This window comes from Paramormyrops kingsleyae, chromosome 14, assembly GCF_048594095.1.
Source record: "Paramormyrops kingsleyae isolate MSU_618 chromosome 14, PKINGS_0.4, whole genome shotgun sequence".
Taxonomy (NCBI): domain Eukaryota; kingdom Metazoa; phylum Chordata; class Actinopteri; order Osteoglossiformes; family Mormyridae; genus Paramormyrops; species Paramormyrops kingsleyae.
The window spans coordinates 11,273,760-11,290,598 of record NC_132810.1 but is presented as its reverse complement, the minus strand read 5'-3'; the positions used below and the strand labels follow the sequence as shown (position 1 = coordinate 11,290,598).

The 16,839-nt window shown below is 39.5% G+C and overlaps 1 protein-coding gene and 1 long non-coding RNA gene across 6 annotated transcripts in view; one reads left to right on the top strand and one right to left on the bottom strand.

The window, feature by feature from the left end:
• mdga2a (MAM domain containing glycosylphosphatidylinositol anchor 2a) overlaps positions 1 to 6,204 on the bottom strand; it is a 196,811-nt gene extending 190,607 nt beyond the window's left edge. For all 4 annotated transcript variants that reach the window (XM_072699311.1, XM_072699313.1, XM_072699310.1 and 1 more), the window contains exon 1: positions 5,698 to 6,204. In XM_072699311.1, coding sequence (XP_072555412.1) covers positions 5,698 to 5,770 — 73 coding nt within the window. In that variant the 5' untranslated portion in view covers positions 5,771 to 6,204. The remainder of the gene's footprint in view (positions 1 to 5,697) is intronic.
• Positions 6,205 to 6,418: 214 nt separating this feature from the next.
• On the top strand, positions 6,419 to 15,573 carry LOC111852478 (uncharacterized). 2 transcript variants are annotated; one of them, XR_002840233.2, is made up of 3 exons: positions 6,419 to 6,556; positions 6,726 to 6,853; positions 8,981 to 15,573. It is a non-coding gene; the product is annotated as an uncharacterized lncRNA (long non-coding RNA). The 2 variants fall into 2 exon arrangements; XR_002840232.2 differs by having other exon boundaries at positions 6,726 to 6,913.
• Positions 15,574 to 16,839: the final 1,266 nt, after the last annotated feature.

Here is a 16,839-nt window from a genome sequence, read left to right as displayed (position 1 = left end):
ATCTTGATCCATCCAAACCACAGCAAAATGCATGGCGTGTAGCACAATTCAGCGATTTACATTTATCAGCTTCTGTTCAAAAGAAGGCATTTCATTCTATAATAATGCACTGTTTAATGTGCAAGATAAAAAGGTCTAATCATTACGACTTCTCATGGTTATTTATTATGTCAAAATGAACTTCTCACAAATGAATGCATGCTATATATAGTGAGCAAGCAAGATTTACAGATATGACCAGAATATAAATTGCGATTCTGAATTTCAAAATGAACCGGCTACAGAAATGGTTTAGAGCTACAGGCCAACTGGGAAAAAAAACTGACTTCATTTTTACTAATTATTAATCTTGTTTAATATACCACAAATCATCTTCTCACTTTAAAGAAACTACAATATAGGCACGACTCAAGACCATATAATGCCACTGTGATCCTATAGGTCTGCAAGTATGATGGTATATTTATATCCATGAAAACTAAGATAAGAAAAGATCAATGACAGAAAAAATTACTACACAGACCCATTTGCACAGAGAAGAGGCCCAATACTAACTGTTAAATGATTATTCATTGTACACAACACAATACAAGTCAATTTCTTGACAAGTACGATTAGCACAGCCAAGCAGGGAACAGAAACATAGTATAAAACCACAAAAACTGAACAAAACCATGCTGAGCTTCAAATTCTAAACATTACATGATACAATGTCAACATCTACAGATTTTTTTTCATTTAAAAATATTACTAATAGCAAAGGATCTATTGTTTTGGTTTTTCTTTCAGAGATGATAATGGGGATTGGATGAGCTTTTGAGAATCATCTTTGGTTTTTAAAGTCTGTATATTGCAGCTCCTTTAGGTAAAAGATGTAGCCGCTTCAGAATTTGACATGTAACAATCCTCAATGTATAACGTTTGCTAAAAACGTGATCATTTGTAATCCAAAATCAGCAGTCACAGGAGCCACACTTCGCAGGGAAGACAAAGATAATACAGAAGGAAAAACGCAGAGATTGACTTGAAGATTAACAGAGGCCTAATATACCTAACCAGAGGAAGTTGATTAGCTGCAGATGCGGTTATAATCTGTAGGAGGAGGAGCCTGGTCAAACTGGGTGCGGCTAACTCAAACTTGACTAGAAACACCTGTGAATTAAAGTAAATTAAATATAACTGTAATGTTAAGCTTTATTACCATCAGAATTAAAGTGATCATGTATATCTATGTTATATGCATTCATGTTGCAATCTTCAAAGGAACAAGTCCTGTAATTGATTCACGATGAATGATTAAAGAGACAGTGGTTTGATTAAAAAACTTGATATTAGCAGACAAGAATTAAAGAGAGAAGCTCATCTGTTTGCTACCCACCACATCACATGATGAGGAAAAGCAAATCAGAATGACGTCATCTAGAACTAAAAAACACAGGCCCGTTAATCCAACTCTTTGCAGGCAAATGCTACAAATCAGCCTTCAACATTAATAACATAGAGTCAAATGCTTCCAATCAGCTATGTCAAATGAAATGTAATTAACCAATATGCCCTGTAGCATGTGAAGAACAGAATACATATTTTACAGATTCCTGACTACTTCATGAATGGGAATATGAATCCCAGATATTTTCATTCAGTGTCTCATATGTCAAGATAATGCAGGCAAAGGTGCGTAATTATTGATAAGTCAACATTTTTCTATACGATCCTGTCATGAGATAATGCTAGGAAGCAGAGCATCACCGTCATGAAATATGATAGACATCATGATCAAATGTAGCCTACATTTTTTTTCTCAATCAAAACATTGTAGCACAAACAGAGATGTGTTTTACAGACAGGCTGACCGGACCATGTTGAGTACACAAGTGATTAGCCCAAGCAGCCCAAAATATAGGCCTGCAGGACTTTTTAAGCTACTGCTGTGCATGAAAACATGAAATGAAGGCCCACTGCAGAAAGCAGATGACCCAGACTTGTATTTTTCTCCTGCTTCTTTAATGAATTTCCAGCGACAGGATAGCTATAAAGTTGAATTGTTGAATGTCATGATGCAATATAATCAAACTTAAGGGAAAATAAAATAAAATATAAAAAAGGTCAATGGGACAATTGAAGGAAAAAAATGATGGAGCAGAATGTTACTCCTGATAAAACTCACAGTTAAGCAATTAAAATGTCAATGAAGTTAATTAGACCAGGTGTTAGACCATGCAAGGGACTTCTGCTCATAAATGAATATTACAAGTAAAGCTTTTTGAAAACCATTTAAGGAATTAATATGGATGAAACTTCAGGTGCACACTTTATATTGATAAGAATATCATTACTTCAATGGGTAGCTATACCGAAGCCGGTTTGAAGTTCATTTTCATATGGTTATGATATACCTAATTCTGCATGAACAGTTTGGGTTGAATACTTCACTCAGTGGTACAACAGAAAAGTCCATCCTGGAGTTAAGTAGTTGGATCCTAGGTACAAGACTGTGTCCAATACCTACTGAAACAACTACTCTCCATTCCATTCCTACAGTCCAAAAATACTCACTTAATCAGAGACAGGAATACAGAATTTCCATCCATCCATCCATTTTCTGTAACCGTTTGTGCTATTCAGGGGAATAGCCTGTCCCAGAGGCTAAGTGTGCAAGGCAGGGAACAACCCAGGATGGGGCACCAACACATCACAGGGCACACTCGCTCACCATTCGATGGCACATCATTCACACTTACGGACAGTTTAACTCCAGTTAGCCTCAGAATGTTTCTGGACTATGGGGGGAAACCGGAGTAACCAGATAAAATCCCATGATGACACAGCGAGAACATACAAACTCCACACACATGGAACCTGGGTGGACACTTAAACCCAGATCCCAGAGGTGTGATACAGACTTTATTACTCTAATTAGTATAATATATCACCTAACTCGGTATTCAAAACCCTACCTGCATATCGGTGCATATCGGTCTTCTTTGAATGAAATACTTTAAGCAGATGTTTCACAGACATGACTATAATTTATGAAATATCCATTTTGTGCCACTGAATGCACCCTACAATGAGCTGGCATCCCATCCAGGGTGCACACTTGTGCTTGCCTTGTGCTCTAAGCAGCCTGGGATAGGCTCTACCAACCCTGCGCGACCCTGAGATGGACAACATGCTGGATGAATATACAGAACCTGGTGCTGACATTAAAACCATTTTACATCAAACTCAACATCAAGATGGCAGACAACATCTTGCCAAATACCGTAATATCTCCTGATATGAGGGGACGCATCAGAAATTGCCTTTTTATTACAGCCATAATTCTGGAAAGTCAAATAAGTTGACTGCATCCATTGAGAAATCACCATCATTTTCCTACTCAGATAGCTTCTGTCACCACTGTGCTGTCTTAAATGCAGGGTAACATACTTAATTTTGTTTACTTAATTTGGATATGATACCTGTAAACAGTTAAAGGTAAAGTACTTTATATTAACCATAGAGTAACCTGCACAGAAGTAGTGGAGCTAATCCGAGCATCTCATGCAGGTGTTGCTTAATATTTTCCACAGGAAAATCTAAGTATGAACAACAGACAATAAGAAATGTGCGCACACATAAACTTTGGAACACACACACACTCACACACACATATATATGTATGTATGAGAGAGAGAGAGAGAGAGAGAGACAGAGAGAGAGAGAGAGAGAACTGCGCATTACGCTGAAGGTCACGTGATAAAAAATCCTCACATCTGTCAAACAGCAGCTGCTTCAAATTTAAACTTAAAATCTTGAAATCATTTCAAATGCTTACGATCGTATTCCACTTGGAAATATTAGAAATGAGGGCGTTCTTACAGAATACACCTGATTTTCACTTGATGTAAGAGACATATTGAGGACATTTATCCAGGTGCCGTCCTAGTGCCGGTGATTGCTATCTCTATTCGCTGGATGTATTGTAATTACTATCGGAGGCATCTTCCGTACTAAGGTCACGCTTACCATGGTGCGCCGCTAATGGCATTGAGCATCGGATCAGCCAATCAGGCAACATCCATCAATGAAATACCGAAAATTTATGAATGATTGTGTTATAAATGTTTAACGTAAAGAAAAGCAATTCATTCAAATAAGCTTTTTTATTGTTAGTTTTAATAAGTCTATTATTTTCTGTAGCGTTCTGCAGAGACAAGTACAAAATATTGGCCACGCTGCATTATTGTCCTGAGCCTGGCGACTTGTACCAAAGTTACGAATGTTACAACAGTGAGACATTTGTAAAACAGGGAGAAATAAGCAGGATATTAATGTCACAATATATATATTATGCGTAGACCGAAGCAGAAAAACGTGAAAAAAACGCATAAGTTCCGTCTTCAAACGAATGGCAGTCGTTTGTAGCCTACATTTGTCCGTTTAACATTATTTATTATTATTTAGTTATATAATCGGCATATTTAAACAATCCCATTGACACCCTCTTATTCACTCATTTGCACACTCTCCCAAATTACAATCATTCTTCCAATGCAGCTGACGTCAATAGGATAATTCTACAGATAACCAGTCTTGGGCGCTATACAATAAATCTCCGTTTTATTCGCGCTAAGTGATGCCAACTGCTCTGTCTGCGTCACTGAACTTGATTTCCCCCCCTTGCCTACAAACGAATATAAAGAGTGTGATAGAATTAAATCCAGGTGTGTGTGTGTGTGTGTCAATTATTAGTCCAAGCACATAAGTGTCACAAAAAACCCACTCAGTTTAACCCTTGCGCCAGGGAACCTTAACGCACTTTGACACACGCTCCCAAGTCACCGTTCACTCCGCTGTAATCTCACATCTATGCTCCAATTCCTCACATCGCGACGATTAATAATCAGCTCCCTGATCGGCAACGCGACCCGGGTTCCTATATCAGATTTGCGATGTCATAGCATCGGAGCATCAGTATGCCACCGGTTGCACTTCAGCGTTTGGCTTCTACAGCCCAGGGCCGGATTTCCGATTACATTTTATCCTGTTATATGCGACTTCTTATAAAAGCTGCCTCTTTCATACACGAATATGCACATATAACATATATAAAACATAAATGGACATATATGTAATATATGTAGGCTATATGTGTCTACAAACACGCGCGCGCACACGCACACACACACACACACACACATTTAATCTAACATACATATCTTTACTTTGCTCCACTATGGCAGTAGATTACATCTCACGACAGTGACTATGTGCGATCCGTGTCTCTCTAAAGAAATTAATAGCCAGAGAGGCAAAATAAATTAATTAATTGATTGATAGACGTGAAAACAAATAAATAAATAAGAGACATACTTAGCGACATCAGTGATCGTAATCTGCCCCAACGCAATACGCACATCGTTCGGCGGAGGCGGCTCCGAATACTGTCCGCTACCTCGCCAGTGATCCGTGGCAGCATGGCTGAGAATCATATGCATTCATGGCCACTACATGTCACCTGTGGTTTACAGAAATGCCCGATGTCTTGTAAAATGATGGATATTGTGGATAAACAAAACATAAAACCACGAACAGTAAAATATGAAGAAGTCTCCATGTTGGGAGGCGGAAAGTATTAAATCTCTGGAAGAGAATTTTTCACAAGGTCATGATCGTATTTATTAAAATCTACTATCATATGTATCCACTTACCGTAGACTCCTTGGCAATAAATGTCTTCCAGAAACACAGTGAGAAACCACAAGAGACCGAAAACTAAATCCATCTTTACGTTGATGTCAACATATCCAGCTCGATGGTGACAGGTCCTTCCTGAGGCGAGAGAGGCTGCGAGACAGAACTCGATTCCCGGGTAAAAATCACACGGTGTCCGCGAAGATAAATCAGGCTTCGGAGTGCAGTTTGAGAAATAAAAGCGTCATTTAAATGAAGGCGACACAAATTATCATCAACTTCTCATTCCGGCGAGTGTTATTATGTGTCGGGTTATTTTAAGATTTTATATGGTGACGAGGTGTGCACATAAGCAATTGATTCACAGTGATGGAGGAAAAGAATGAGGAATACGCTACGGATAGCAAACCAATTAGAAACTGAGTGGGCTGTGTAACAGCCTACAGATCGAGACCAAAAAGAGGGGGAAAAAAAGGAAAAAAGGACCTCTTCAGTTATGACGCGTTAAAAGTAACCGAGGAGGCTCCCCGCTGTATAATTACACAAACACGCTTGATTGCAGTCCTGTAATATCCAGTAGCATGCCTGCTCACCAGTTCCAGCGGCTCCCATCGCTACCGCAAGAAAAAACGCATCCGGCAAGCCATAGTCCATCTGGAGATCTGACGAGATGTCATGCAATACGGATCGGCTCTTCCCCCCTCCCTCGTTACTTTTAATATGCACAGCAGCCCGGCGGACGCGAACGGAAAAGGGAGTTCCGAAATGCTACGGCGAGAGCAGGCAGCGCGCTCCCCGTGCCGCCGCCACCGCATCCAGAGACCGCGAACGAATCATCTCCGGCGGATGAGGACGACTCCACTAATACAGAAACGGGGTATGCACTTGATTCCGTGTTAGCTCAGCCCCCCCCCCCCCCCCCCCACAACCCACCCCACCCCCATGCTTCGGCGACGATGGGAAGGAGGTGCTGAATTTTGTGGACGCGAGTATTTTTCCCCCGACACGGGATATATATATATATATTTTTTTTTTTTTCTTTAAAGGATGGACTGGCTGAGTGAGGATCGGTCACGTTGCGCAATACGTGCCGTGCGGGAGCGCAGGAGCCGCAGCCAGCCGACGACGTCAAGGGGCGCGTGTGACTCGGCGCATCTCATCTGTATTGGAGACAGTGAGCATCGCCGGGCAAACATGTGAATGTGATGCTCCTGCAGGGAGAGAGCTGGCAAAAGTAACTATTGTTTCGAGAAACAGTTAAGATCACAAAATAGATAAATGGGTGGAAAAAGAAACACGTTTCGCCATTTAAATTTCCAATTCATTCTAGTGGAATCCTTGTTTTGCGATCAATGAGTCCGAGAAGCATTTGAATCATTAAAATATGCGATTCACGAATCCTATTCACAGACCTTGTACACCCTCGCAGTTAACAAACACGGATATTTATTTATTGGTAAATGTGCAATGCGCGCAACCTCAACAGATGCACGAACGTGTGTCCTGTACATATTCACGAAATAATGAATATGTCCGGCTTTGGGGCCGTATCCAGGATACTAAAGAGATGCGATCACATGTTGCTTGAATGGGATCCTTGTTTATGCATTTCCTGGCCAGTTATCACGTCTTATTGGGAGTTGCGCACTATTACTTATACGGGGAACAGAAAAGTAGTAAAACGTCCATCAACAGCAGCTGTAAAATCTTCCTGCGGTGCTTGTGCTTCCGGGATTGAGCAAATCGGGTTGGTAGGTGGTCCGAACTAGTAATCATCATGCTGGCGTTCAGTGAATTGTTTAAAAAGATATAATAATAATAATAATAATAATAATAATAATAATAAAACACATAACTTATTTCTAATTTAAATTGTACTAGATTCGAACAGTAAGACAATGGGTTTAAGTTCAGCAAAGCAAGTCGACATACCGTTTATAACATAAGTGATTAGATTAAGAATGCACTTGAAGCCATTTTACATGGATTGTGCTACAGATTGTCATAAATACTATTGCATGTAACCATGTTCCGTTATATTTTAATTGGCATCCAAATGATTCGAATCCTGTTAAGTGTATTTAAATGCATTTACCTAAAATAAAATTAGAGGACGGTGGCAGGTTTTCTTACTGTGCCAGTTTCTGTTCGCGTCATGGATTGACCAGGCTGCCGGAATATAATTAGTTTTGTACTGCAGCCTGAAATAAGCGGACTTTTAGCTGGCTGGAAATTTACCTTCCAGAAAAACGCACAGCAAAAGAATAAACACTCTCGCGCTCGACATAAAATTGGCGATAGTGTGATAAATGCAGTAGCTTGCTTCTGAAGGACGCATGCACAATTGCCAGTCGGGCTGGATTTTTGGCCAGTAAGGCAATCGCACTGATGATATTTCTTTGACCAAATAAAGTCCATATCTATATAATCACAGAGAAACAATTACATTCTGCACGCTTTCTGGTAACAAACGCGCTTCCCTCGGCCGATCCAAATGGAATTGTCGCTATATAACCGAATTTCAGCCTGAAGGAATTGTGTATGGGCCGCCCTCTACTGGCAAATAGGTGGTATCAACACAATTTGTGCCGATACGAAAGCAGCACATCTGGGGAGAGGGGCTGACATGACCGCGTTCTAAGTGCGGACTAAATTGGCCACCTGCAAAGGTCTTATTATGCATAACTAAAAATAAAATAGAATGTTGCTTCACGCAGTTAGATACTAAATACTGCTGATACCACGGCTGTTAACCTACCGAGGATTATTTAAGCACCCTTTTGATGGTACCGTTTTTACAAAAAACAAAACAAACAAACAAACAAAAAAACCGTTCGTTTGAGTACCTGTAATTCTATTTCCACTATCCATCTCCATTAAATCGCACAGGCTTGCGACTAAATAAAGGAGGGGTTTGTTTCGCAAATGATTGAAGGGACAGGGTCTTGTCAGAATGATTAATCCACAGCCTCAAAATTCAGCTTACGTATACCCAATTTCTAATTATTGACTGTGCCGCATAAATTAAATTTATCGCTTCTGTTACTCCTGCAACAGAATTTTACGTACAGTCGGATTCGATTTCTGTTCTCATTCCTGCTTTTGCGTTTCAGGTGATGTTATTTTCAAGTTTCAGTTACGTGTGATTCCCCCCTGTTATGGAAGGAGTCTACTTTGAGGACATAGCCGCAATTCCCCTTGTGTTCTGCTTGAACAGATCCAAGTTTACAGCAAAGGCAATCTGAACTGTAACTGAATTTTCCTTTTTCTGTTTTTCTGTTTTTGTTATTGCATGCTCCAGAGCAGAGCAGAAGAAAACATGGCACGCTAGCAACATTTTGTTCTGGGGGGAAAAAAAATCAAAAAGATAAAATAAAATTCTGAACACCTGAGACCAAAGAGTATGTTCCAGCAGCCTGCTGTGTCCCAGAATGCGAGATCAGATGTAAGCAGCGACATTTATCATGATGAAGGTTTGGGAAATTTCAGAAACACATATCTGACACTGTCTGTCTCAGCCTTTCCCAGGTGGAGAATCCAAGTTGGAGAAATGCCAGTCCGTGTAATCCATGTGTGTCCCCGTCTCAAGACAGATTCCCTCAGTATCTCAAGGCACACTCTATGATGTGTAGCTGAGATGCAGATCCCACATGGAGCCATCAGACTGGAGCAGGACAGACCATCGTAGTTGGGAGGGGGTGTAAAAATATGGTTCTTCTTTTAATAATCCCCCAAGTAACAACCATCCCCATTACATGACTTCTTAGCCAATACTGTACAAGTGGTGATTGGTCGAGTTGGCTAAGGGTCTGCGTCTGTGAGTGGAAGGTTGCTGGCTCAGGTCCCAGTCTCGGTGGGACAGTTGCGTGTCTGCGAGCCCTTGAGGAAGGCCCTTAACTACAAGCCCCAGGGGTGCTGAACACTGGCTGCCCCTCTGCTGTGACCCCCGAGATTGCTCTCAACTGCATATGTGGCTCATGGACAGCAAGACAGGGTAAAACAAAAAATAAACCCTATGAAAGTGAAGGCACCTCATCTGTAGACATACAGTACATGCATGCACTGTTTTGTAAAAGTATGTAACTGTCTAAGTTTGGAAGTTTGGAAAAAGTTCAATAGAACCAGTAGAAATTGACTTCCCCAGACAATAATTACTAAGCAATGCTGTGCTGTATTTATTTTCTCTCACATTGAAGCTTGTGAGGATTTGAAATTATTTTAATGAGCATCCCCAGTGAAGTGCTTCCTTCACTGTATATTGCTGTCTGCATAATGTACTCTACATAGTTACAGTGTTGTTCATTCTGCTGCTGATGTGGAAAATGATTTGCTGGCCTTACAGGGAAAAACTAATCACTGAAGTGAACTCTTTGACCTTTGATCAGTTTTAGTTCAACTCAGTGTGCTTGAGTACTTTCCCCAAATACAAAGACAAAAAGTGGAATCAGGAAACCTCAAATCTGCAACCTGCCAACCCATGAAGACACATCAGATAGAGAACAGATGCACTAGGTAGCCGATTGCTGCTATGAAGAAGGATAAAATTCAAAGTCTAAAGATAGATACAGACGTTTCAGTCTTAGAGTATGCAATGTTTAATGGGAAAGATTATTTAGGAACTGAACGTTTTTAATGTCGCATTTAGAGTAAACAGAAGCTTGTGCACATCTCGCTTTCATTAAATGAGCTAAGAGTGTTTGAGGAAATATAATTTACATTTATTAATTGGACGAGTGCTTTACTTGAAAGAGGCCAACAGGTCAGTGTAAACAATAAGTGCAGCTAGATGACAGATCATCTCACAAATGCCCTTTATGGGCGCTCTCTCACCGCTAAGTCCTGATGCCTTTTTAGCAGCTCGCCGATGCTGACGTGGGATGGCCGCGAGCCTGCAGGTTAATGACAGCCACGTACTGACCAGCTTCCCATCCATCTGGAGTCATCATGGTGCTCAGCCGTTTCCTGCTGCCCTGCCTTCTCTGCAGCCTGGATCAGAGGGATCAGGCCTGACTACGAAAGGTCGGGCTATCTGAGGAAATCGGCAGACCTCACGAAAAACCGGCCTCCTGCCATCAGCCCCCCCCCCGCACACCACCTTGTTCGGCAGCTGTAAGTCAGCACCTTTCCGGACAGCGCCGTGCTGAAAGAGGTCTCCGTCCCTTTAATGCCATTCACCTTTATCCCTTGGGTTGTGTCTTGGCTGCTATTCGCCTGCTATTCTTAGGTTCATTTCATACTGCTGGATATGGATTGGTGCCCCGAGGGCACAGGGAACACTTGCTTCTGTCATGTAGCCTTGCAATCCTCGGGGTATTTCCAATCCTTCTGGGACAGACATGGAAGGTGGGGAAATTCGTTTGTGATTGGTCAGATTCTGCACCTATTCTTAACTCTTCTGCAATAGTTAACAAAATTTATAGTATAATTGAAAAGTTTACTGTTTTTTTCTACTGATAAACTTTCATATTGTTAGGATATTGCTTTTTGTAGTTTTTTTCCTTTAAAGGAAGTTATGTGAGAATAAATTGAATTTAATTGATATTGCATTGAAGAGCAAACAATCCAAAAGCAGAACAAGGTGCGTTTAATGATACAATCCATCCAGGAAGCAGCAGAAATGGAGCTGAAATCCAAATTCAGAGATGAGAACAGAAAGTGGTCAGAGGACAGACAAGGGAAGCATGTTCCTACAAAATGAGGAATCAGAATCTGTTAAACAGAAAGAGGTCAGACAACAGGCAGAGCAGCAAAGCCAGACGGAACAAAATATATCAAATATTGAAAGAAATATTTAGCATAAGCATATGCATAAGCCTCGGCTTATTAAAAGAACTAGTCAACAAGTCTCCCATTACCAGTTCTGTTCTATGAAAAAAATCATTTTGCTTCCATTTTAAAATGTGATCATGAGGTGTGACGTCACATCCAGTCTGGAATCCAGTTCACTGGCCACCTGCCCCTGACGCGGTCACCCCCCCGTCCCCCTCCCGGCAGACATTGTGCCACTGTGTGGCTGGTCTGAAATCCCTGAAGTCAGACTGACTCCATATTGTGTTTGTGGGCAGCACTTACATCAGTTATTCTTTTATTATTATATATAAGCGCAAGGAGAGACCAGCATGCCTACAATACTTCCTGCCACACAGATGGACATTGAGACATTGATTTTCAATATAATAGTGTTATTTTTGCAATTAAATTTTTTCTATTTTGCTCTTGCTGTGGGGGAAACTGGACATTTGGACTGATTGTAGGGATTTCTGAAAATTTCTTCCTGGATTTCTTCATATTTGCTCCATATGAAGCAGAATTTGTTCCAGATGGGATTCCCACGTTTTTTAACATTGTGTTGTTTTCTTGCTACTGTAAGTGTGATAGGACATCGGTCATATACAAAGAACTGAATGGTGTGATGTCAGCTGGGTGGCAGCCAATTGGGTGATTTCTAAGAATCCATAATATTCAGCAATGGGACTACCAATTAGACACTGCAAGCTGAGGTGCTGTTTTAAAATACGTTTTAATACATATCATCACCATCATTATTATTAATTACAGTAGCAACAACAACAAAAACAACAATAATAATAATGATTTACCATCTGTTTTGGCCTAAGTTGCCTTTTTAATTTCAATAAGAATTTGAATCACCGGACTCACAGCTCTTTGTGTATCTTCCTATCATTGGTTTTAGCGCTGGGATCCCATTGGGGCTTCACAGTAGTATAACTATTTCAGACAGAATAATTATACAGAATAAATGTATATTTATTTTATACTCAGAGCAGCATTAATGCCACCCAAATTATATGAGAATCAGACTTGCTGCAGTATAACAGATTTTAGAATATATTTTGAAAATGAACACTGCAACATTTTTTTTTCTTCACCAAATACTGAATTCTGCCGGCCCAACTCTTTTGCAGAGTCACGTCCAAAAAGTTTATAACTCATAAAAGCGGCAGGTCATTTTTGGATGCTGTGAACTCTATGGCAGTCAATATAGTTTAGGAAGAGATATGAATCTGATTATGCAGACATGTTCCAGTACTGTGCAATCATTGCTCATTTTTTGGCTAAAGTAAAACCAGGAAAAAAGGTCAGACCTTGATCTTTTCTTTGACTTAGCCCAGCCGCTCCTGTTCTAAAGCTTTTGGATTTACAATGTAAATGGAGACCTTTTGAATCTATGGAATTCTGGGTCAGAACAAGTTTTTATTTTGGCTCGGCAGAAATGTCCCATCCACCTCCGGGGTCCGTGTGCTGGACTCTGGCTTGGTTCCTCCATGCACCTCCCTGGTACCACATTAGTATGCTAAATGAGTTTAGCAGAATCAAGTTTACCTCCATTTAAAGATGTGTGTTCAGGGTGAGTATAGGGGTTGTTCTTATCAGAGCTGAGTAAATTAAGGTTAGGAATACTATAAACATGGTCAGAGAAAAGTACACAATGGCCATGGCAAGTTTCAGATTCCAAATCATAAAAAGGATGACATCAGTGATATTTCAATCAGAAAGGGTGTTATCCTTTTGTATAGAATGGTGAAATAGTTATAAATGTATAGGCCCTTTGAGATTATACTCAAATTCATACTTTTTCATTCCTCTTAGGGTCACAATGAAGTGAAACATTGTAAACCAAAAATTTAAATATGCATTGTGGGATTTGTTTACTTGCTGCAAATCCCTTCACAACATAACACCAAATAATACCAAAATAACTTTTAATACTTGAATTATCAGTGTTCCAAAAGATGATGTTTTGTGAGTGTATTAATCATTTGAATGCTATTTTTCTTTGATTTGTCCTCAGTCTTAAAACATCAATTAAAACCTGAGAGGTAAAAGTATCAAAAATACTTAATAAAAGGCCTTCATGGTTCCTATTTAATTGGCTAAAGGGCACCTCAAACCCCACAATGAGTGGGACTCAATGCCGGAGTGGCTAATCGGGACAATCAGGAGAATTCCCTGCCGGCCACACAGGGTGTCCGTTACTGCTTACTCAGCTTTTCTCAAACTGGATGGTGTGCGCTACCGGGAGGGCACATGTGATTCGGGCTGGGTGTGGAATGAATATGCCCCCTCCTCCTCAATTTCACCGATCTGGGTTGTGACATTGCTGACCTGAAGAGTCTCACTTTGATCCTGGCTGTACTTGACCTGACTGTTTGTCCAGCACCAAGAGAGAAAACTAAGATACCCTATCGCCTTAAACTGAAGACAGGAAGACATTTTACACTCTTTGGGACAGATTTTAAGCTGTAATTACTTAATGGTTTTTAAAAATTGTTATATATTATGCACATTGCATAATATACATACTGCATAATATTTTTTCATTTGTTATATATTGTTATATAACCCTAACATTGCTGTATATTGTGCGTATTGCACAATATGCATATAATTATATATTTGATTACTGTATGTTGCCTTGAATTGTGGTTCTTATGTTGAACAGGACCGATTATACCAAGGAATATTCACTGTACATGATAGTACCATCCAGATTCTGATTTGAACAAGCCAGCAAAGAGGATTAAAAGAAACCATGTGCTGGTGTGCAGTGAGGGGAGAAACTCTCTGAATGCAGTGTAGATCAGGTGCTCCCAAAGTCTAGCCAGTAAAGAAAGGTGGACGTGGAATTCTAAAATGAGAGATTTCAAGTACTGGAAAAATTGTGGAAATACAGGTTAAAATGGGTGCAGATGACTAGAGGCAATCCTTGTGGGAAAATCAACTCAGTCTGCAGAAGACAGAAATGGAGACCCAACTTTCCGCAGGACAGCGACCCAAAATATAGAGTCAAAGAAACCTTAGTATGCCCTACAGCAGCACAATCAAGACATGGACCTGTCATAGACTGAGACCTGGGGGTATGACCCTACGACTGATACTGTACCCCTCACTGATCTCCTTCCAGGTGCAGATTTCCAGAGAAAGGATGGGTGAATTCTGAACTGTTAGAGACTTAACCTCACTGTAATTGTAGCTAGTAGCATGTCTATGGGAATCAGTACATTTAATAATTAATTTAATAACTGCATTTAAAAGTTTGTTTGTTTGTTTGTTTGTTTGTTTGTTTGTTTGGAATCAAACGTCCCTTATCTTAATTTTCCTTATCACAATGATGAGTATGTTTTGTAACCACTTGGGGAGAACAAATTAAAAGCATAACAGGATTTTTTTTTTCTTCAGATTTCAATGCAACATTATTTTAATTAATGTTCCTATTTAATTAATGTTTAATTAATTATCCCTGTAGGCACTGTAGGATATCTGGAAAAAGAGGAGAGAAAAATGTTACACTTGTTTGGTCAGTAAAGAGCAAAAATGGAAATGTTTGAAAATATTTCTCCATGAAGGAGATCAGTATTACAGCAAAATAGAGCAAAGCCAGATACATGTTTATGGAAAACTTGGTCTCATTGCAAATTCAGTTTTGCAAATTTAATTACACTTTATGTAATTTGCATCTATTTACATCTTCTGCGTCATTTGACTGTGAATGCCCTAGAAGTTGCAAATTTACATAGGACACTTGCAAGCAAAATCAGTCCTTTAGGGATAATGTGATTCTTGGTTATGTATGTGTTCAAAAACAAAACTAAATTATATCTAAATGTACAGCTATAAAACAAATCACTGGCTGAAATCTGGATAGCTATTTCTGTGATCTTATTTCATTTAGATGCTCTCTAATTGCCATTATTTCATTACACTGTTCCTCCAGATCTTCTGAGTCTCCCAGACCACAATGCAGGCTTTTGAAGTGGGGGCACTTTTTGAGCTCAAGATGTGTGCAAAGTCTGCTTTTTACATGCTGGTTAAAATAATAGTCCCAGACCACCTTTGTGTTAATGTCCAATAAAAATCAACCTAGAGCAGAAACGATGTATCTTGTTTTTCAGAATAGGAATTCTGCATGACACTTTTGTTCTATTTCCTCTGTGCCCTTCACTTAAAATGCAGTTTTGAAGGCATCAGTGCTTGAAGAAGATACTTAGGAGCAAAGCTAACGTGAAGCATTATGCTTTGTAATATTATTACTATAATTGCCATAATGAGGATGACTATAATGATACTAAATAAGGCTCCAAATATCTCTTCAGTTTCTAATTTGTCTTCGTTTCTTTGCATATTGTTTTATGGTGGTTCACAATTTACTGCATACACTGAAATGCCTTTTTAATCTCAATCTATTGATGTTGGGACTTAAGGGAATTAGCATAAGTTACTGGTTTAAATCTTGTGTTTTACCTTCAAATTCCTTACTAATGTTTGTTGTGGTCCTGTAAGGAATTCATGTAGGTGAGACATTCCTAGTTAGTGCTGCAGGAATAGAAAAAGACCACCACCAACATGACCTCAGACTCTCAAGGCCGTCCTTTTCACTGATGGCTTAGACCCAGTTAAAGGAGTTCTCCTCACCTTTCTAATAGAAACTTCACACACAAAGACGAAACAGGAATTGTAAGTAACATGCTGCAAGATTAGACATTTTCTTTGAATGTTGAAAAAAAAACTAAGAAAAGCAAAGTGGTAGTCTACCTTTTACACATAATACTGTAAAACAGAATATCTTTGGTTACGGTTATGTTTATGTGTTTTTTATTTTATTACTCATTGTACTTATTCTAACACATAGTGTATAGTCTTCAAGTTACTTTGGAAGAAATTGTTTGTTAAATGAATCCACATAAATGTAAATAATTGACCCAGCACCTTCTTGCCCTTCAGGAAGTCCCACTAGGCCGATCTGTTGACATAGAGGACCCTCTGACAGGCATTACAGCATAACGATAAATTACGAAACCACCTATAGCAGCTTATAATAACTCATTGATTAGCTACAATACATATTACTCATGTGCCACCTGTTGCCTTTTAGTCTGGATACAACTTGCCACTGAGAGCCTATTTTTCATCTCCATTAGTTAATGGACTAATTTGCCCTTAATAGTCACTTTTCTCCAATCCCCTTTTCCTTTACTTTCAAAAATATTCAATTATCAGTTATTATACGTGCGTTCCAAAGAATGGAAATCTTTGGTAAAGAAGGTACTAATTAAATTAAATGCTGATTTTATAAACATAATGCATAAAAAATAACGCAAGAGACATTACTTCTTTTATAATGTATGCTTTTTCATGTCA